The sequence below is a fragment of the Oncorhynchus nerka genome, linkage group LG16 (assembly GCF_034236695.1).
Source record: "Oncorhynchus nerka isolate Pitt River linkage group LG16, Oner_Uvic_2.0, whole genome shotgun sequence".
Taxonomy (NCBI): Eukaryota; Metazoa; Chordata; class Actinopteri; order Salmoniformes; family Salmonidae; genus Oncorhynchus; species Oncorhynchus nerka.
The window spans coordinates 12,013,419-12,036,826 of record NC_088411.1 but is presented as its reverse complement, the minus strand read 5'-3'; the positions used below and the strand labels follow the sequence as shown (position 1 = coordinate 12,036,826).

At 44.2% G+C, this 23,408-nt stretch overlaps 1 protein-coding gene across 2 annotated transcripts in view; it reads left to right on the top strand.

Annotated features, from left to right (window-relative positions):
- LOC115144026 (serine-rich coiled-coil domain-containing protein 2-like) overlaps positions 1-18,290 on the top strand; it is a 93,929-nt gene extending 75,639 nt beyond the window's left edge. The window contains exons 10-11 of one of the 2 annotated variants that reach the window (XM_029684637.2): positions 5,823-5,910; positions 17,237-17,434. In XM_029684637.2, coding sequence (XP_029540497.1) covers positions 5,823-5,910; positions 17,237-17,337 — 189 coding nt within the window. In that variant the 3' untranslated portion in view covers positions 17,338-17,434. Of the gene's footprint in view, positions 1-5,822; positions 5,911-17,236 lie in introns of both variants that reach the window. The other variant, XM_029684633.2, reaches the window with a different exon arrangement.
- Positions 18,291-23,408: the final 5,118 nt, after the last annotated feature.

Sequence of the window (23,408 nt, the reverse complement as noted above, 5' to 3'; positions counted from 1 at the left end):
ATTTAGCAGAATTATGGCTAGGGGGTAGAAGCTGTTCATGGTCCTATTGGTTCCAGACTTTTTTAGGGTCATCCGCTGACACTGCCTGGTATAGAGGTCCTGGCTGACAGGGACCTCGGCCTCAGTGAAGCACTACCCTCTGTAGCGCCTTGCGGTCGGATGCCAAGCAGTTGCCATACCAAGTGGTGATGCAGCCAGTCAAGATGCTCTCAATGTTGCAGCTGTAGAACTTTTTGGAGGATCTGAGGGCCCATGCCATCTGAGGGCCCATGCCAAATCTTTTCAGTCCACTTAAGGGGAAGAGGTGTTGTTCCCGCTTGACGACTGTGTTGTTGTGTGTGGACCATGATAGATCCTTAGTGATGTGGATACCGAGGAACTTGAAGTTCTCAAACCGCCCCACCGCAGCCCTGTCGATGTGAATGGGGGTGTGCTCGGCCCTCCGTTTCCTGTAGTCCACGATCAGCTCCTTTTTGTCTTGCTAATGTTGAGGGAGAGGTTGTTGTCCTGGCACCCCACTGCCAGATCTCTGATTGTCGTCGGTGGTCAGGCCTACCACCACTTCCGTATTGGGTACTTCCTGTTTGAGTTTTTGCTTTTAAGCAGGAATCCAGAGGATAGAGTTATGGTCAGATTTGCCAAATGGCGATTGAGGGAGAGCTTTATATCTGTCTCTGTGTGTGTGTGGAGTATAGGTGATCTAGAGTTGTTTTGCCTCTAGCTGCACAGGTGACATGCTTGAAGAAATTTGGTAAGACATATTTCAGTTTTCCTGCATTAAAATTGCCGTCCACTTGGTGCGTCGTTTTTGATTGGACAGGCATTAAGGTATTCAGTTACTGTTCGATTGAATGTTAGAATGGGAAAACTTAAGCGATTGAGTGTGTGGTATGATCATCCTGTGCCAGGCGCACCGGTTCCAGTCTCTCAGAAATGGCCGGCCTCCTGGGCTTTTCACACAAGTGTCTAGGGTTTACGGGGAATGGCGCGACAAACAAAAAACATCCAGTCCGTGGCAGTCCGGACTGTTGATGTTGATGAGAATGGCATGACTCGTTCAGGGTAACAGGCGGGCCACAAACAGACAAATAATGGCGCAGTACAACAGTGTTTTGCAGAACAGTATCTCGGAATGCACAACTCGTCGGCCCTCGTCACGGATGGGCTATTGCAGCAGACGACCACACCGGGTTCCATTCCTATCAACTAAAAAGAAGAAAGCGACTCAAGTGGGCAGATGATCACCAAACCTGTACAATTGAGTCCTGGAAAAACATTGCCTGGTCCGACGAATCCGGATCCTGTTGTGTCATGATGATGGCAGAGTCAGGATTTGCCGTGAGCAGCATTAGTCCATGGCCCCATTCTGCCTGGTGGCAATGGTATATGCTGCTGGTGGTGGTGTAATGGTGTGGGTAATGTTTTCCTGACACACTTTAGGTCCCTTGATACCAATTGAGCAATGTTTCCATGCCCCAAAGAATTCAGTCTGTTCTGTAGGCAAAGGGGGGTCCAACCCGGTACTAGATGCGTGTCAGTAGCAATCTTCATTCAAATCGAGGTTAGTGATCGCTGTTCTGAAATCCAGAAGGTCTTTTCATTACAAGAAACAACGGCATAAACATTATGTACAGAAAAGTTCAGATCGGCGCAAATAAACACACAATATAACGGAATTGGCCAGGAGCCCGTAAAACGGTGGCTATCCAATGTGTCTTTGGTTCCCTCTGTGAAACTGTCTCTCCCGCATCCCCGCGTGACAGGCTTGATGGACCAATGGAAATGACAAGATTGTCTTTGCGGTGTGTGTGATGTCACAAAGTCAAGTCGGTATACTGCCTATCAGGCTGTATGTATTCAGAAACGCAAGGGAAAATGTTCCTCATTGTCACAGCTACACCGGTTTACCATGGTAACGGTTTTTAAAGCAATAAGGTTTTTTCTCTCTAAGAAAAACCGATCCCTAGCGGATTAGTCATAGTCCTACTAATCGATACTGATAAATGGAACAGGCAACAGTGTCTTGGAGAAATACTGATGGTGTGTTAGAGAGAAAGAGTGACGAAAGAGGGGGAGGGTTGAGAGAGGCGACATTGTATTGAGCTCGAGAAATTATGCTGTCTATCCAGACTGCAGAGAAACTGGCATCAACCATAATGAGCACAATTGATCTGTAGTGTCAGTTCACAAATAACGCATCCCCCCCCCCAAAGCAAAGGTAAACTCAACACCCAACCAATCCCCTCTCACTGAGCCTCTTGCAGCTTCAATAACAGTACCTATCACTGTCATGTCAGGTAGCTATGAGTTTAGAGGTGACCCTAGTCTACATTTCTCATCTTCCTCCCCCATGTCAAATCACTCCCTGGCAGGTGTGTCTGAACCGGTGGAGGGTGAGTGTGATTGTATTGTACAGGGAGACATCGCAGGCACCCTGTCTGGGGATGGACTGAGAGATGAGTGGCGTCACATTAGTGTGGGTGTAGCAATGGGGGAATAGGCTGGTGGCTACACCCCATCCCAGCATATTTTCTCAGTTTGAGGCGCTGGAGAAATGTCTATGTCAACTAATCCCCCCCAGCCTCCCTGGTCCTCATGTCTGAGTGTCCTGTGTTTTGAGAGTATGGTGCTCTAAGCTACAGCGCCTTCAGGAATTATTCATACCCCTTGACTTATTCCACATGTTGTTGTTACAGCCTAAATTCAAAATGTATTAAATATATATTTTCCCACCCATCTACACACTACCCCGTAATGACAGAGTGAAATACAGAAATGTCATTTACCTAAGTATTCACACACCTCTGCTAATATGCTCCAAATTGAGCTCAGGTGCATCTAATTACCTTTGATCACCCTTGTCAATACAACTTGATGGTAGTCCACCTGTGGGACATTCAGTTATTTGAACATGATTTTAGAAAGAAACACCTGTCAATAGAAGTTCCCACAGTTGACAGTGCATGTCAGAGCAGAAACTAGACCATGAAGTCCAAGGAACTGGAGCTACCGGGCAAGAAGGACCTTGGTCCGGGAGGTGACCAAGAACCCAATGATCACTCTGACAGAACTACAGAGTTCCTATGCTGAGATGGGAGAACTTGCCAGAAGGACAACCGTCTCTACAGCACTTCACAAATCTGGGCTTTATAGGAAATGCCAGATGGATGCCACTCCTGAGAAAAAGGCACATGACAGCATGTGAAGAAGAAAAAAGGCATGTGAAGAAGAAAAAAGGCATGTGAAGAAGAAAAAAAGGCATGTGAAGAAGAAAAAAGGCATGTGAAGAAGAAAAAAAGGCATGTGAAGAAGAAAAAAAGGCATGTGAAGAAGAAAAAAAGGCATGTGAAGAAGAAAAAAGGCATGTGAAGAAGAAAAAAAGGCATGTGAAGAAGAAAAAAAGGCATGTGAAGAAAAAAAGGCATGTGAAGAAGAAAAAAAGGCATGTGAAGAAGAAAAAAAGGCATGTGAAGAAGAAAAAAAGGCATGTGAAGAAGAAAAAAAGGCATGTGAAGAAGAAAAAAAGGCATGTGAAGGACTCTAGAGAGCATAAAGGCAAAAGATTCTGAATGCAAAGCGCTATGTTTTGAGAAAACAATGCACAGCTCATCCCCCGTGTAACACCATCCCTACCGTGAAGCATGGTGGTGGTAGCAGCATGCTATAGGGGATGCTTTGCAGCAGCAGGGACTGGGAGACTGGTAAGGATAAGAGGGAACAATGAATGGAGCCAAATGAAGGCAAATCATTGAGAATGTGCTTGAGTGCAAATTACCTTAAACTGGGGCAAAGATTTGCGTTCCAACAGGACAATGACCCCTAGCATTCAGTCAAAGCAATGCTGGAATGGCTTCAGAACAAGAATGTGAACGACCTTGAGTGACCCAGCCAAAGCCCAGACTTGAATTCCATTTTTAAAAATCTGTGGAAAGACTGCTATTCACCGCTGCTCCCCATCTACCTTAATAGAGCTTGAGAAAATCTGCGTGGAGGAAAGGAGAATATCCCCAATTCAGATGTGCAAAGCTGATACAGACATACCCAAGACGACTCAAAGCTGTAATCGCCGCCAAAGGGGCTTATACAAAGTATTGACTCAGGGGTGTGAATACTTGTGCAAATTAGATTTCTATACTGAAATCAAATATAAACGCAACATGTAAAGTGTTTGTTTCATGAGCTGAAATAAAATATCCCAGAAATGTTCCATAATCACAAAAAGCGTATTTCTCAATAATGTTGTGAAAAAATGTAGTTTACATCCCTGTTAGTGAGCATTTCTCTGATGCCAAGATAATCCATCCACTTGACAGGTGTGGCTGATTTAAACAGCATGATCATTACACAGGTGCACCTTGTGCTTGGGACAAAAGGCCACTCTAAAATGTGTAGTTTTGCCATACAACACAAAGCCACAGATGTCTCAAGTTTTGAGGGAGCGTGCAATTGGCATGCTGACTGCAGGAATATCCACCAGAGCTGTTGCCAGAAAATTGAATGTTAATTTCTCTACCATAAACCACTCCAATGTCGTTTTAGAGAATTTGGCAGTATGTCCAACCAGCCTCACAACCGCAGACCATGTGTAACCACGCCAGCCCAGGACCTCCACATCCACAGACCATGTGTAACCACGCCAGCCCAGGACCTCCACATCCACAGACCATGTGTAACCACGCCAGCCCAGGACCTCCACATCCACAGACCATGTGTAACCACGCCAGCCCAGGACCTCCACATCCACAGACCATGTGTAACCACGCCAGCCCAGGACCTCCACATCCACAGACCATGTGTAACCACGCCAGCCCAGGACCTCCACATCCACAGACCATGTGTAACCACGCCAGCCCAGGACCTCCACATCCACAGACCATGTGTAACCACGCCAGCCCAGGACCTCCACATCCGGCTTCTTCACCTGCTGCGGGATCGTCTGAGACCAGCCACTCGGACAGCTGATGAAACAGAGTTTGCACAACCAAAGAATTTCTGCACAAACTGTCAGAAAACTTAAGTGAAAGTTCATCTGCGTGCTCGTCGTCCTCACCAGGGGCTTGACCTGACTGCAGGTCAACCATTGAGCATGTTTGGAATGCTCTGAATCAACGTGTACGGCTGCGTGTTCCAGTTTCCTCCAATATCCAGCAACTTCACACAGCCATTGAAGAGGAATGGGACAAAACTCCACAGGCCACAATCAACAGCCTGATCAACTCTACGCGAAGGAGATTTATCGTGCTACATGAGGCAAATGGTGGTCATACCAGATACTGACTGGTTTTCTGATCCACACCCCTACTTTTTCTTGTACATATTTTTTATTAAAGGTATGTGTTACCAACCGATGCAAATCCATAGATTAGGGCCTAATTTACTGATTTCCTTATATGAACTGTAACGCAGTAAAATCTCGTTGTATGTTGCGTTTTATTTTTGTTCAGTGTATATTTCATTTTCAATATATGTTTTTTACTTTGTCATGTTATAGGGTATTTGTACATTTAATTATTAATCCATTTTGAATTCAGGCTGTAAGACAACAATGGAATAAGCCAAAGGGCATAAATACCTTTCTGAAGACACTGTAGGTCTTTACTGACACACTTGCGCACACACACACACACACACACACACACACCAATCCATGATCCTTAGATGCCAGGACACCTCTGTTCCTCTTAAGATGCCATCCCTGTGTGTGACTGGAGACCAATCACTCACTTACCGACTCCACGGAGGGATGGCTGGGTTCGATCTGTCTATTTCTCTGTTCTCTGGTGTGTGTTATTTCCTCTGGTGTTTGTCTTCTCTCTGCACAGGGTGTTCTGCCTGCTCCTTTCCTCTCTCCCTGGCAGCGCTCTCACCAGGGGACCCTGCGGGCATGCATGCCCCACCACAGCAGACAGAGTGAGTCCCTAACAGTGCCCCCCATCCCTACCCCTCACCACCCATACCCTATAGAGCCTTGCATCTGTGTCCCCATGCCATTACCCTGCCACCCTGCTTCAGTCCCTAGAGTCTTAGAGCATAATGCTGACTGGCTACACCCAGACAATCAAGCAAGTGCAAATTCTCTTTCTCCCTTCTAGTTATCATTTTCTATCCTCTCCAGTTAGCTCTCTTTTTGCTGCCTCAGTTGGTCACGGATTTGTTTTCTCTGTTGCTCGCTACATGTCGGCATCGCAACCCACTTTTCTTGGCTGACATGTCGAAAGGCTCTTCCAGTCCGATACTTGACCTGTAGAGCAGACTTGAGACCCACAATCTGCCTTGGTAGTAATCTCTCTAGCACCCACTGTTATTGTGTAGCCATGGCGTTTTCATTGTAAGAACTCTCTGAAAAGTCTAAGTGCTCCAGTCTCCTCACTAGTCTCTTTTTAAATGCAGTCAAAGCACAGTGACGCCTACAATATGCTGAGAAATGGGTTAAGACCAAAAAGATGGACAGATTCCGTAGAAGAGAGAAAATGACGACAAAATGGAGAGCGAGAGATGAAAAACTCTCCGTTAATTCATTCCTTTTTGCCCTTTGATCTCCATCTGTGGGACTTGGTTAGACGCCTGTCGACAAGGACTATGGGGCCGTATCCCTCACCTCAGGCCCACAACTTCCCCAGCCTTTGTTTCTCTCCCTCCCCTCCATCCCCTCATCCCTCTCTTCATCCCTGCCCCGAATCAGCAGTTCTCTCCGTCACGCTCGAAAGAGCGGCGCCGCTTTGATCCCACACATTTCAGTCGAGCGACATTCCACGCACATCTGCTAATGAGTGAATAGTTCCCTCTGTAATTGAACTCATTTTTTAATGAATTTTCTTCACCCTCCATTGGTTGAGTGATGCCATAGCTCTTTTTAGGAGCAACTGGGAACTAGAGGGAGTAACTGAAGAGGATAACTGCCGGTGACTGTGTGTGTTCTATGCATGGTAGTGTGAGTGTTCCAGGTGTTTGCGCTGTGAGTAATTGAAGGCTGTCAGTGTGTCATTAGTCTCGGAAACACAGAACTAAAATCTGGGGTAATTGAGTCAGATGCTTGATTAGGTTCTGGGGGTGGAGATGTATGAGAAACGAGACTAACGAAGTCTCCACCTCCCCTTAAAGTAAACTCTCAGCCAAAGCATGGGCCAAATGTCAACTCACCCCTCCGAACTTTGAAAGATACAAACACCCCTGCCGAAATTGTGATTTTGCCCAAATGATCAGTGACAAAGTTCCTTGTTAGTCTTCATATAGTCTTCATATCCCACAGTCTGTTAAATGATGCTACAATACCTGCCTCTGTCCACGAGAGATTAGTGTGTCATTGAACGGCACAGAACACGTCTATTTCTTAATGAACATGCTTGTGTGTGTGTATGGTACACATGTACCAAACATGCATCAGTCTCTTTGTGTAGTAAAACATACCCGTGTGTGATCAATCAATTAATGAAGAATGGACTGATGACCCTCGTCCATTCTGGACTCCTCCATCAACCTAACCTAAATCACTCTCCTCCTATTTCTCTCCCTTCTTCCTTGTTGTTTCTCTCCCTCTGCCTCTCCCACACTGACCTTGGCAAGGAGTGGAACAGCTTGTGCATTACATCAGCGATACAGCGTGGTACAGTACCCTTTCATATTTCTCCCAAACCATCCCTCCTTCCTTTTCTCTGTTCCCTCCATCTATCCCATCTGCATGATGAGGAATGCCTGGTTCTGGTCTGATGATGCCCGTATCTATCCTTTGTCTGGTGTTGTTGTCCCTCCCTGGTGCAGTTTGACCTTACAGTTCACCTGTGTTTGACAGGCTGCTTCTTTCCCATTGTGTTTCTATCAGGTCACCCTGCATCGCCCGCACTCTGACAACAATTCACATCTTCCTTCCTACATTCTTCACCCTCCTCCTATGCTCTCTCTCTCTCACGCGCTCTCTCTCCCTTTCTCCCTCTTTTCCCCCCGAGCCACTCCACCTCTCCCCCGACAGGTCTGGCTTTGCATCCACCACCTTTCTATATTTACTTTGTAGTTATTTAGCAGCCGCTTCTTTCCAGAGCAATTTATAATCCAGTCAGATTAGTTCATCTTTTTTTGTCAGAAAAGCAGACTACCTACAGCAACTGATTTGACTCAATCAGTCAAATGTATTTATAAAGCCCTTTTTACATCAGCAGATGTCACAAAGTGCTTACACAGAAACCCATCCATAAACCCCAAAGAGCAAACAATGCAGATGTAGAAGCACGGTGGCTAGGAAAAACTCCCCAGAAAGGCAGGAACCTAGGAAGAAACCTAGAGATTATAACAGAACATGGCCATTAAGGCTAGATCATTCTTCAAGATGTTCAACCGCTTATAGATGACCAGCAGGGTCAAATAATAATCTGTGGTTATAGAGGGTGCAACAGGTCAGCACCTCAGGAGTAAATGTCAGTTGGCTTTTCAAATTAAATCAAATTTTATTTGTCACATACACATGGTTAGCAGATGTTAATGCGAGTGTAGCGAAATGCTTGTGCTTCTAGTTCCGACAATGCAGTAATAACCAACAAGTAATCTAACTAACAATTCCAAAACTACTGTCTTATACACAGTGTAAGGGGATAAAGAATATGTACATAAAGATATATGAATGAGTGATGGTACAGAGCAGCATAGGCAAGATACAGTAGATGGTATCGAGTACAGTATATACATATGAGATGAGTATGTAAACAAAGTGGCATAGTTAAAGTGGCTAGTGATACATGTATTACATAAGGATGCAGTAGATGATATAGAGTACAGTATATACGTATACATATGAGATGAATAATGTAGGGTATGTAAACATTATATTAGGTAGCATTGTTTAAAGTGGCTAGTGATATATTTTACATAATTTCCCATCAATTCTCATTATTAAAGTGGCTGGAGTTGAGTCAGTGTGTTGGCAGCAGCCACTCAATGTTAGTGGTGGCTGTTTAACAGTTTGATGGCCTTGAGATAGAAGCTGTTTTTCAGTCTCTCGGTCCCAGCTTTGATGGCCGATCATTCAGCGGTCGAGACAGCAGGTGGTGTGTGTGTATGTGTGTGTGTGTGTGTGTGTGTGAGACTCTCTCAACAGCAGGTCCGGTGAAAGGTCAGGGTTCCATAGCCACAGGCAGAACAGCAGAAACTGGATCAGCAACACGACCAGATGGACTGGGGATGGGGACAGCCAGGTGCCTTGAGGCCAGGTAGTCCTGAGGCATTGTCCTAGGGCTCAAGTTCACTGGAAGGGAAGAGAGGGAGCATACTTAAAATCACACAGGACACCAGATAAGACAGGCGAAATACACCAGACAGGGCCAACCAGGCAGGATATAACCCCACCCATTTTTCCAGAGCACAGCCCCCACACCACTAGAGGGATATCAACAGACCACTAACTTACTACCCTGAGAAAAGGCGGAGTATAGCCCATTAAGATCTCCCCCACCACACGAGCCCGATGGGGGTGCAAGACCATATAGGAAGATAACATCAGTGACTCAGCCCACTTAAGTGGAATGTAGCGAATAAAGCCTGGCAAGATGTAATGTATCCTGCCTAGGGAAGGCATGGGAGAGCACCAGCAAGCCAGTGACTCAGCCCCCGTAGTAGTGTCAGAGGCAGAGAATCCCAGTGGAGAGAGGGGAGCAGGGCAGGCAAAGACTGCAAGGGTGGTTCATCACTCCAGTGCCTTGCCGTTCACCTTCGCACCCCTGGGCTAGAATACACTCAATCAAAGGACCTACTGAAGAGATGAGTCTTCAGTAAAAACTTCAAGGTTGAGACTGAGTAAAACCTTAATCAGCCCTTGCCTTAACAGGATGCCAAGGCTAGCACTGGAGTAATAGGATACCTTTTGGGCAGTTCTAATCAATATTCTAGCATCTGTATTTAGCACTAACTGAAGTTTATTTAGTGCTTTGTCCGGGTAGCCGGAAAGTAGAGCATTGCAGTTGTCTAATCGTGAAGTGAGAAAATCATGGGTGAGTCATTTTTAGTTTTTTTTTTTTGCAATGTTATAAAGATGGGGGAAAAAGCTACTCTTGAAATATTTGTGATGTGTTCATCAAAAGCGAGATCAGGGTGCAGAGTTAACAATGAGATCCTTCAGGGTTTATTTAAAAAAAAAAATAAGACAACAACCAACGAGATTGTCAGATCAAACAGCAGATCTCTTTTGTCCGAATATAATAATAAAATGTGCCGCCATCCATGTGTCTGAAACGCCATGTTTCATCGAAATGTACAGTTGTGTGTCATCTGCACAGCAGTGAAAGTTGACATTGTGTTTCCAAATGACCTCATCAAAAGCTAGCATAATATTGAAAACAATAGTGGTCCTAAAATGCAACCTTGAGGAACACCGAAACTTGTCAGAGGACAAACCATCCACAGAGACAAACTGATATATTTGCGACCAGATACGATCTAAACCAGGCAAGAACTTGTCCGCATAAACAAATTAATTGAACATATCTCTATGGCCTTAATTGGCAATAAAATTCTTTGCATGGTTCCATATGTTATTTTTGTGGTGAATGCATGGGAAGTTGATAGATGGAACTGATCCACAAACGTATATTCTTTCCCCCATGTCTCATCATCCGTCAGACTCCATTATGGTCTGAAAGTGTATTTTCCCCCTCTCCTTTTTATTATAATTGTAATTAGTATTGAAATCCTGTGTGCTCGTTGGAAATTGCTTGTGGGTATCCATTGTCATTATTCGAATGTGTTTGGAGTCAATTCAGACGTGCAAGAATTAAAATAAAATTAGCGGAGCTGAGCAGTATTTGCAACCTCAGTGATCGGGTGGCGAGGTGATGAATGCAGAGAGCGAGACGGTGGGAGTGGATGAGTGGAAAGCTCTGGTTTGGCAGTAGAGCGGTACTATCCATCCCCCCACCCACCCACGCATGCACTTGTGTCCTTCTCTGGCTTTGAGGGGAAGGCAAGGTGATTCCCTCCTTGAAACACCTGCTGGGCTTTATAAACCAGGCTCCCCTTCTCTCCATTGCTGCGATGAGCTCAAGAAAGCTGTGTCACCTGTCGTTAGCTGCCACTCCCTAATCCCCTTGAGTTGTCATCCATTATTTATGAAGCCTCGTTCCAGGGGACAGATCCCCCCTTCAGTCAGTCTGCAGACTGCTAAAGGGGCCAGGGACCCTGCTGACTTAACCTGGCCCTGCTGTCCCTGACTATCTGGACTCTAGGGGAAAATGTTTTTCCTGTTGAAATAGCCCCAGGACCATCAAAGCAGAGATCGGCCCAATACATAACATATGGGGGAATGTGGTGTGTAAATGATTCTAAGCACAGTGCCAGAGGATGGGCTAGGTCCAGTGGCAGTTAGCCTTCACATTTTAAGAGTGTTGAGTCAGTAACAGAAATGTCGCCGGTTCAAATCCCGTTGCGAATCTCTGTGCCCTTGAGCAAGGCACTTAATCTCAATTTCTCCTGTAAATCACTCTGGATAAAATTGTCTGCTAAATTATTTAAATACAAAATGGGCAAGGTGGTGTAGTACAAAGCGGCGGCCAGCGGATGGCAGTGTGGACTACTGAATTCATCTCCATAGTCAATGAATCGTGGTAATAAGTTGAGGACTGGTAAGGCTAAACTTTGAGGCGTCTGATCTGCTGAGATGTCGAAGCTCAAAGCTATACATGTGAATATTTATGTACACAGATCACTGTGCAACGGATCAAAAGAATAACTGCATTTACAGTGCCTTCAGAAAGTATTCATACCCCTTGACTTTTTCCACATTTTGTTGTTATAGCCAGAATTCAAAATTTACTGAATTGTTGTTTCTTTCACCCATCTACACACAATACCCCATAAGAAAATGTTTAGAAATGTTTGCACATTTATTGAAAATTAAATACAGATATTTACACGTAACAAAAATATAAATGCAACAATTACAAAGATTTTACTCACTTAGTTGATATACGGGAAAAAGTCCATTGAAATACATTTATTAGGCCCTAATCTATGGTTTTCACATGACTGGAAATACAGATATGCATCTGTTGGTCACAGATACCTTTAAAAAAAGAAAGTTAGACGTGTGGATCAGACCACTATTTCCCTCATGCAGTGTGACATATCCTTCGGATCCTGCAGCGTGACACATCTCCTTCGCATCCTGCAGCGTGACACATCTCCTTCGCATAGAGTTGATCAGGCTGTTGACTATAATGTCCAACTCTTCAATGGCTGTGCGAAGTTTCTGGATATTGTCGTGAACTGGAACACTCAGTCATACACGTCGACCCAGAACATTCCAAACATGCTCAATTGGTGACATGTCTGGTGAGTATGCAGGCTGTGGAAGAAATGGGACACTTCCAGGAAGTGTGTACAGATTGTGACATGGGGCCGTGCATTATCACGACAATGGGCCTCAGGATCTCATCATGGTATCTCTGTGCATTCAAATTGTCATAGATGAAAGGCAAATGTGTTCGTTGTCCGTAGCTTGTGGCACTCTTTTCACAACGTTGACATAAGCAAACCGCTGGCCCACACGACGCCATACACGTGCTCTGCAGTTGTTGTTTGGCCGATTGTCCGTACTGCCAAAATCTCAAAAAATAAGTTGGAGGCGGCTTATGGTAGAGAAATTAACATTAAATTATCTGGCAATCGCTCTGGTGAACATTCCTGCAGTCAGCATGCCAATTGCAAGCTCCCTCAGGACTTGAGACATCGGTGTAATTTTGTTGTGACAAAATTGCCCATTTTAGTGGCCTTTTATTGTAACCAACATAAGGTGCACCTGTGTAATGATCACACTGTTTAATCAGCTTCTTGATATGCCACACCTGTCAGGTGGATGGATTATCTTGACAAAGGACAAATGTGCATATGGAACATTTCTGGGACCTTTTATTTCATCAAACATGGAACCAAAACTTTGCATGTTGCGTTCTATATTTTGTTCAGTGTAATTTACATAAGTATTCACACACCTGAGTCAATACATGTTAGAATCACATTTGGCAGTGATTACAGCTGTGAGTCTTTCTGGGTAAGTCTCTAAGAGCTTCCCACACCTGGATTTTACAATATTTGCCCCTTTTTTTTCTTCAAGCTCTGTGAAACTAGTTGTTGATCAATGCTAGACAACCACTTTCAAGTCTTGCCATAGATTTTCAAGCTGATTTAAGTCAAAACTGTAACTCAGCCACTCAGGAACATTCACTGCCTTCTTGGTAAGCAACTCCAGTGTAGATTTGGCCTTGTGTTCTAGGTTAATGTCCTGCTGAAAGGCGAATTAATCTCCCAGTGTCTGGTGGAAAGCAGACTGAACCAGGTTTTTGCCAGTGCTTAGATCCATTAACTCCCCACTCCTTAATGATTACAAGCATACCCATAACATGATGCAGCCACCACTATGCTTGAAATGATGTATGGTATGGTACTCAGTAATGTGTTGCATTTGATTTGTCCCAAACAACCCTTTTTATTCAGGAACATTTTGTCAGTATTACTTTAGTGCTTTGTTGCAAACAGGATGCATGTTTTGAAATATTTTCATTACGTTCAGGCTTCCTTCTATTCACTCCTTCAATTATGTTCGTATTCGAGGTCGACCGATTATGATTTTTCAACACCGATACCGGACCCAAAAAAGCTGATACCGATTAATCATCTTTTTCTTTTTATTATTATTATTTTTTAATATTTGTAATAATGACAATTACAACAATACTGAATTAACTTATTTTAACTTAATATAGTACATAAATAAAAATCAATTTAGTCTCAAATAAATAAGGAAACCTGTTCAATTTGGTTTAAAAAATGCAAAATCTCAGGAGTTGATAGGCTTGAAGTCATAAACAGAGCTGTGCTTCAAGCATTGCGAAGAGCTGCTGGCAAACACAGTCAAGTTTGAATGAATGCTTATGAGCCTGCTGCTGCCTACCACCGCTCAGACTGCTCTATCAAATATCAAATCATATACTTAATTATTATATAATAAACACACAGAAATATGAGCCTTAGTTTCTGGATTTGACCATATTAATGACCTATCATTTAGAAACAAAATGTTGTTTCTTTCAGTGAAATATGAAACCGTTCCATATTTTATCCAACTGGTGGCAGCCCTAAATCTAAATATTGCTGTTACGTTGCACAACCTTCAATGTTATGTGATAATTATGTAAAATTCGGGCAAATTTAATTACGGTCTTTGTTTGGAAGAAATGGTCTTCATACAGTTTGCAACGAGCCAGGCGGCCCAAACTGCTGCATATACCCTGACTCTGCTTGCCCTGAACGCAAAAGAGAAGTGACACAATTTCCTAGTTAATATTGCCTGCTAACATGCATTTTGTTTAACTAAATACAGTTGAGGGAAAAAGTATTTGACCCCCTGCTGATTTTGTACGTTTGCCCACTGACAAAGAAATGATCAGTCTATAATTTTAATGGTAGGTTTATTTGAACAGTGAGAGACAGAATAACAACAAAAAAATCCAGAAAAATGCATGTCAAAAATGTTATAAATTGATTTGCATTTTAATGAGGGAAATAAGTATTAGACCCCCTCTCAATCAGAAAGATTTCTGGCTCCCAGGTGTCTTTTATACAGGTAACGAGCTGAGATTAGGAGCACACTCTTAAAGAGAGTGCTCCTAATCTCAGTTTGTTACCTGTATAAAAGACACCTGTCCACAGAAGCAATCAATCAGATTCCAAACTCTCCACCATGGCCAAGACCAAAGAGCTCTCCAAGGATTTCAGGGACAAGATTGTAGACCTACACAAGGCTGGAATGGGCTACAAGACCATTGCCAAGCAGCTTGGTGAGAAGGTGACAAAAGTTGGTGTGATTATTCGCAAATGGAAGAAACACAAAAACTGTCAATCTCCCTCGGCCTGGGGCTCCATGCAAGATCTCACCTCGTGGAGTTGCAATGATCATGAGAACGGTGAGGAATCAGCCCAGAACTACACGGGAGGATTTTGTCAATGATCTCAAGGCAGCTGGGACCATAGTCACCAAGAAAACAATTGGTAACACACTACCCTGTGAAGGGCTGAAATCCTGCAGCGCCCGCAGGGTCCCCCTGCTCAAGAAAGCACATACATGCCCTTCTGAAGTTTGCCAATGAACAGCTAAATGATTCAAAGGACAACTGGATGAAAGTGTTGTGGTCTGATGAGACCAAAATGGATCTCTTTGGCATCAACTGAACTCGCCGTGTTTGGAGGAGGAGGAATGCTGCCTATGACCCCAGGAACACCATCCCCACCGTCAAACATGGAGGTGGAAACATTATGCTTTGAGGGTGTTTTTCTGCTAAGGGGACAGGACAACTTCACTGCATCAAAGGGACAATGGACGGGGCCATGTATCGTCAAATCTTGGGTGAGAACCTCCTTCCCTCAGCCAGGGCATTGAAAATGGGTCGTGGATGGGTATTCCAACATGACAATGACCCAAAACACATGGCCAAGGCAACAAAGGAGTGGCTCAAGAAGAAGCACATTAAGGTCCTGGAGTGGCCTAGCCAGTCTCCTGACCTTAATATTTAATCCCATAGAAAATCTGTGGAGGGAGCTGAAGGTTCGAGTTGCCAAATGTCAGCCTCGAAACCTCAATGACTTGGAGAAGATCTGCAAAGAGGAGTGGGACAAAATCCCTCCTGAGATGTGTGCAAACCTGGTGGCCAACTACAAGAAACGTCTGACCTCTGATTGCCAACAAGGATTTTGCCACCAAAGTACTAAGTCATGTTTTGCAGAGGGGTCAAATACTTATTTCCCTCATTAAAATGCAAATCAATTTATACAATTTTTGACATGCATTTTTCTGGATTCTTTTGTTATTCTGTCTCTCACTGTTGAAATAAACCTACCATTAAAATTATAGACGGATCATTTCTTTGTCAGTGGGCAAATAGTGGTACAAAATCAACAGGGGATCAAATACTTTTTTCCCTCACTGTATTGCAGTTTTTTTTTTAAATACTTGTGTATTGAGTTTAAGAAAGGCATTGGTGCAACGATGGTGCTTTTTTTTAAAGCTAATGTGCTTTTGTTAAATCATCACCCTTTTGGTGAAGTAGGCTGTGATTGCTTGCAACGCAGCACAAGCTAGTTAACTAGTAATATCATCAACCACGTGTAATTAATTAGTGATTATGTTAAGATTTTTTTTTTTATAAGTTTAATGCTCGCTAGCAACTTACCTAAGCTTCTTGCTGCACTCCCGTAACAGGTAATATGAACACTTGAAATCGGCCTTAATTAATTGGCCATGCCGATAAACGCCCCAAAAATGGCAGGTAAGTCCTCACCTTTCCTCTCCATGGGGATTTGTTGTTGTGTTTTCAGCTGTGATGAATACACAACTTCCTCTTGCCCTGGCCAGCCTCCAACTCCCAACCTCCAAACAGACTGACAGAATAATTCCCTTCGAGTCAGCTAGCCTGTCTACTGCTTCTCTCTCTCTCTGTTTGACTGACAGGTAGGTGTGTATGAGGCCTGGGCAGCCGCCATCTTCCCCATCCAAAAAGCATGAGCGGGCTGAAGTAGTCCCCTGATGCCCCGGCGTGCACGCTAACCTTTTCACTAATTAAGGATGTGCTGGCATGGCGGCATGCCAGGGCACCTTGGTACGCTGGCGACTGGTGGCCAGACACGGCCCGGGAGAGCTACTGCCATCCTATGTCTGCCTTATTTGTCATCGGAGGAAGCAACATGTAGTCAGGCGAGCGAGCGAGTCTGCAGGCAGGAGGAGGGCTCTTTTGATGGTGACCTCTCCTACCCAGCCTCTGCATCGGTACATCATGGCTAATAAGTGCAGAGAGACTGCGACTACTGTACTGGAGCACGCAGCAGCACTGTGACAAGCCTGGCTGCAGACTCCAAAGAATCCCCGGAATCAAAAGCGCCATCTCCGACGGCGTTTCATGTGTTGAATGCGGCGCAGTTTGTTTCTTTCTCTACCTTCGTAAGAAAAGGGAGAGGCGTTACGGTACACACTGTACAGCCTCGTGGGAATTGTGGGCTTGTTGTGCAACTGTCAAGAGACTGACACTGCTGTTTTGGGAAAAACATTGCTTAGGCATAATAGACTGTACAAAATATTTGTTTCAAAAGCCAAAGAACAGAAATGATTTAGAGTTGATTATTTTTGTTATGATGGAGTACAATGGTTCTAGCTATAGTTTTGTTTATATACCGTTTTAGATGCTTAACGTATGTTTCTCTCCTCCCCCAGCCTCAAATACTACAGCCTTCCAGGCCATGGCCCAACAGGGTGCACCAACCCCACTCCCAGGAAAGATTAACAAACTCAGCCCACACCGAGGCCCCCAGTGAGCTGGCCCCCAGTGAGCTGGACTCCTCTAACCCTGGTTGTGGCTGGGGGGACAGTCTGGCCAGCAGGGCCCAGCACAGCTCCCGCTCTGGCCTGGCTTGCCCTAGCCCTGCTTCCACCCTTCCTGCTGGCTGTTTCCCTGGCTCAGAAGAACTTAGCCTCTTGCTCAGCACCCAGCTGAAGATCAGTGACTCCGAGGGTCCGGAGGGCCAGACATGTTCTCCTCCCCACCCTGGATCAAGACTCAGGCTGGACTCAGCCAAAAGGATCCCTCCACCTTGTCTCTCGCAGTCCCCCGGCTCTCTGAAGAAAGCCTCCATCCCTAAGAGGCCACATGAAGGCCCCACAACCACCACCACCCAGATGTCCATGGCAGGATTCCCCAGGGTGGTGAGAGGAATCCAGGGTAGGGGTGGTCTCAGGCCGGGCAACATAGCTCCACAGTTCAGGCTGAGTCTGCTCCCACCTACTTCCAGAGGTCAACCCTGCTACAGTTCCACACCCCAGTCATCTGCCTCCTTTCTGGGCCCTGCCCTGCCCGCCTTCCCCCGGACCAGAGCACCCAGACAGACTCCAGGCCTCAGAGAACCAGAGAGTGGTGGTCTCAAGGCCAGAGGTCTAGGCCCTCCCACCCTCTTACGACTCCCCAAGCCAAAGGGCCACTGATTGCTTTCTCTCAATTCTCAAACAGTGCCCTCTAGTAAGGCCATTCAGCACCACCCTCTACCCACTCAGACCCAAAAGATCAGACTTCTTCTAGAGGCTTCCGACCTCCCTTAGTAAGGTTACCATGTCTACCCTGTGAGAAAGGATGACATGCCGACTTATATATAATATTTTATCTAACCTCTTCCAATAAGAATCACTCAAGGTCAGAAAAAGAAATTGGCCCATGTACACATTTGAAATCGTCTCAGACGAAGAAGTCAAGCATAACACCTTATTGTTTACCCCCCCCCCAAAAAAAACTTGCTTCAACACTATCTGTACGCAGATAAATAGATTGTTGTTTTTGTGAAGTTCTGTTTCAAAGTGGGAACTGGCAGGATGCTTATTCCCTCCAGCCCCAACAAGCTACAATTGCAACTTTACTTTACTTTCTGGCCAAAACTTTTCCCAAGATAATGAACATGCTTAGGAACACTGTGTTATCTGGCACCAATATAGCATTTATTGTTACTTATACATACTCAGTTGGGTTGGACTTTACAGGGCTCGACATTAATGCTTGTCTGCTTTCCCCCCCAAAAAAATTGGTTATGAAGAATGTAGATTTAAGTTGTCCGACTGGACAAGTAAAAAAAAATGTTTAGTATAAAAAAAATCACAAACAATTAGGCGAATCCGATCAGAATCCGATCAGAATTGGATCAGTGTCCGCCTAATCTATGCAGAGCGCTTTAGAGTATAATTATTGTAGGCCTGCATTGACAGGCACAAGCGATCTTTCAATCATGCAGTCACGAGATGCGTTTTTGAGATCAAAGCAAGCCGCATGTGCACATGTTGATATTCATTGCTAGCTAGTGAGTTATTTACCCAGTTATAACTCATTTTTGGTCGACAATGAAAATGCTGGAAAAGTTTGCATCACCTTGTCAGATGAGAGCTACATTTGCGCAGCAGGTAAAGCAATGATATATAACAGCCATATTGTGTAGATTGGCTTGTTCTCACTACTTAACTATTTAGCTATTAGCATGTATTAATGTAATGTCCGATGGCCTAAAATATACTTCCACCCGCGCTCGTGTATAACCACAAATGTCGGACACAGTTGATACGTGTGCACAGTTGATGAAACCAATTCTGCATACTCCGGTTGTAAAACCGTCTCGCAAGCGCTAAAATCCTCTCCTATTCAATGTTGGCCATGTACAATACTGGCCATGTAATTCTGCCAAAGTCTAAGAATATATATTTTTTAATAGCTTAATTGACAAGTAATTCCTATGCTGTCAAGATTTTCGTTGAACACTGAATATTTTAACCTTACAAATAGATAAACAAGTGACTTAAGCTTTCGGACAAGTAAAAAAACAGTTGGCTAAGAAAGTTCATGTCAAGCTTTACTTACTGAACTATTGCCTGTATGTAGTGGTTGGGCTTAGTATAACTTTGATTTCTCTGTAGACGGGAACTTTAATTTACCTGATATAATCTCTGCGTAACTGGTAGAGGGATTAAGGCAATATAACACAGTGGAACGGTTACAGGAACAGAGAATCTCTTGACTTGAAGGGGAACATTTGGTTGTATAGACTAGAGAATATAGTTTGTTACTTCAGATATTGTCCCTCTGGCTAAACTGGGGAGGAGATTCTACTTCCTGAGTGATGTTATAAAGTCCCCCTTGCTACACAGCCAGTATTATGTCTCTCACACAGGAGGTTGGTGGCACCTTCATTTGGGGGCTCATGGTAATGGCTGGAGCGGAATCATTGGAATGGTATCAAATACAACACATGGTTTATGAGCCGTTCTCCCCGCAGCAGCCTCCTGTGTTCTCTGGTTTTGAAACACCTTTATTATTTCTGCCTTGTACCCTGAGAATGCCTTACGTTTTTAAGTGCACTCTCAAAAGTAGCTGTATGTTGCACTGTACCCTTCTGTCTGCCGATAGTCTGTATCTGTCTTTGTCTGTGTGGTGGTGCAGTTTGATTGCGACACGGGGACAACAAAGAGATCAGAGGAGCCATCTTGTGCAATTGGTACTCTCTGAGCCACCTTTGTTCCCCCTGTGCTTCCATCATGAGCAGGTCTAGTTTGGTCTGTGGGTAGAGGGTCACCTACATGCTACCTTAATGAGGCTGAACCAGAGAAGAGCTCAGCCCAACTACACAGCAGACGTGCTTCAGGCCCAGGTCCCTGAATAGAAGGGGACAGAAAGAAAGATAAATAATTTCCTAGCATGAAACAATGTTGCTGGTGTAATGCAGAGGCTTGGCGGCAACTTCCACGTGATTCCGTAATGAGTCGGATCCAGTTGGCATGGTAACACGGCTGAGTGGCACAGTGGAGGGGTGTGAGGATGTCGAGTGGGTTACGCACACGCTCAGTGTGTCCCTGTCGACAGCAGGGCCAGGCATGCTCCTTTGACATCTGCTGAGACTTAACTCTCCATTTTTTGTATTGTTCACTACTACTTCTCTCACTCCTTCCTCAAGGTTTATAGACTTACAATGAGTGCATCACGGTGGGGCAGAGTGTCAAGGAGGATGGAGAGGGACACAATGACTCTCATTTGCTTTTCTTCAAAGCCATCATGTCTAACTACTTCCTGGTCTGTTACTATGTTTAGTCCTTGAGAGTAGCCAATGGGCACCAATTGTACCCTTGACCTATCAGGTCCTTATTACCTTGATGTCATAACTGATCTTTTGATCCCAAGTCATTTGGCTGAGTGTACGTTGTAGAATGAGCGGAACGTCACCCAGTCAAAACGATCTCAGACTAGAATAAAAATGCCTATTTCTGTAACTTAATTTGGCATTTCTTCTTCCCCAGCTAACGCTTTACATGTTTTTCTATGCAACACAGTTGTGCCCTAGTCATGGAAGATAAGTCACAGTGGTACATTTAGTCATGGGCAATGAGCTGGTCACCTCCATGAACCCTTCTCGTTATGGGCACATGTAAAGCCAGATGTAAGTGTACTTGATATCTGAAACACTTGTTTTGCTGCCACCAAGTATTTGTCTTCCCATTCCTAAATGATTGGAAGCCATGCCCCATAATGGTCATTACGAGCACTCACCTTATACGTTTTTGTCAAGCGCTTTGAAGTGCTTTCTGCAGCAACCCTACAACGCATGCGTACAACATCACCCTGATCTGAATCTGCCTCGGGACCTGTTAAACGTCACCCCAAATCAACTCTGCTGTTTGGAATGCACGGCTGCTTCCAATCCCACCCAGATAAGAACCAAATACTTTTTATACATGTGATCTCTTCAATGATGAACAAACAAACAAACTATTTGAGGTTTGTCGGGATGAGGAAGAGATTAATTTAATCAATTCCTGTTTGACAGTCAGAGTCCTTGACTTAAAGGATTTAGAATGTTCAGGGGGAAGGAATATTTAGTTTTTAATGTTAACGAGATCTTAACAGAAGCCCTAACATGTTTGTCTCTGAGATATTCTCACCCAAAACCCCCAAAATAGGAGTGACTTAAAGTTATTGAGAAGGGTTGAGACTTGTTAGTCATGCATTATTATTTTTTCGGTTGTCTAGCTTTGCTTGGCTTACCATATTATGGTATGTAGATTAAACAAATGTCAAGTAAACAACTTGCCCTCAAAATGACTGCATGGGATAGCATCACGTAGCAGTATTCACCGTAAAGCACTCTTGCTGTTCTTGTGTATTACAGAAGTGCCTGCTTTTGTGACTTCCTTTCCCGCAGTCCTGAACATAACATTTTGGTATGTAGATGAGTGTGGTTCTGGAGCTTGGTCCCACTGCCCGGCTGTGTTGCTGAAAGAGGAAGGAGGTCTGCCTTGGGTTCACAGGTGATTCCCACTCCTTGCTGCATCTGGCTGCCAGTGGGGCTTCCTCCGCCCCTCTACAGGGTTCAACACGGATGCATTATGCTCTCCCAGGCTATCAGATGTTAGAATGCCAGCCTCACTTAGTATTCACTGTCCCAGACTCACACAGGCAACCTGTTCTGACTGGGAAGGACAAACCTGTTTGTCTGTCTCACTACAGAAGCATCCTCTGTATTCAAAAAGCAGGCCAAGCTATGCTTCCAGTGTTGTCTCAGCTCTGACGTTTTGAATTTCAAGTGTTCAGATTTGCTTTGCTGCCGTCTCAATGCACTCTGGTGTGCCCCCTTGTCCCTGTGAGCAGTCTTAAGTAGATCTGCCGCTGTGCTGCTCGTCTTTTCACGAATTTAGAACAAATCTCCGTTTTTAAGCTCATTTTACTTTTTTTCCTCTTTAAAAAAAAAAAAAACTGGAAATGTTGAAACAGTAGTTTAATTCATGAAATTACATTGGAAACAGTGGCATGTGTTTGCTGCTCATTACGATCTGTTTAATGTCCCTCATTATCTCAAATGGCACCCCATTCCCTTTTATAGTGCACAAAATTTGACCAGAGCCTAATGAGCCCTTGTCAAAAGTAGTGCACTATATAGGGAATAGGGTGCTATTTGGAACGCAGTTGTCAACCCCCCCACACCACCATTTCACAGATGTTGGGGCCTAGAGTTGTCCCTGACCTTGTGACCTGCCAAGGAAAAATTGGGCTATCACTACCCAAGTTTTTTAAAATGTATTCTTCTGGTCAGGTCACTTGGTAATTAGAAAGTCCTGGCCACTTATCTTATGGACAGTGAGGACTGGGTTCAGGTCCATAATCTTCTGCTTTGTTGTCGTGTGATATCACTGCTGTGAACTTAAACGCCATAACATGAGTCTGTTTTGAATACACTAATCAATATGGCAGATGTACTGTATGACGACTGTTCTGTTTCTTTCACCTCGCTAGCTTCACATTGACTGTACATTGTACTGTATAACTTATTTTCCTCACATATGATAGGAAATTAAAACGGAGAGACTCTGCGCTCAGAGGATTGGTTATGTTTCCTCATGTATTTGTGTTTATCTTCTTGCCACTTCTGTTTTAATTCCATGTTTGCTATACTGTTATTTAATGTGCAATACGTTAACGATTGAGAGCATACTGTTGTACACAATACTAATTATTTATGTCTATCCAATATCTATGTCTGTGTAATTGTCACTGTGAGCTTGTCAAAAAAGAAACATCTCAATCTGAAATGCACTTTAAATGGTTGTGTTGAGACTGAATATGAATGAATGAACTTAAATGTGTTGAACTACTTTTTGTTTTGATTCTGCTCCCCACCCGTTTTGCTGTGATCTCTCTGAGGCTACGGAGTGGCTGAGCGCTCAAATAAAGACTGCACTCAATCTACTGTGTGTGTGTGTGTGTGTGTGCACAGTGACAATGTGGTGGGGAAATGAAGTGGTTAGGTCTCTGGGTTTGGCATGAGAGGGTAGGAACCAAGGAGAGATGCAGTCAGTGGTGGGGATAAGG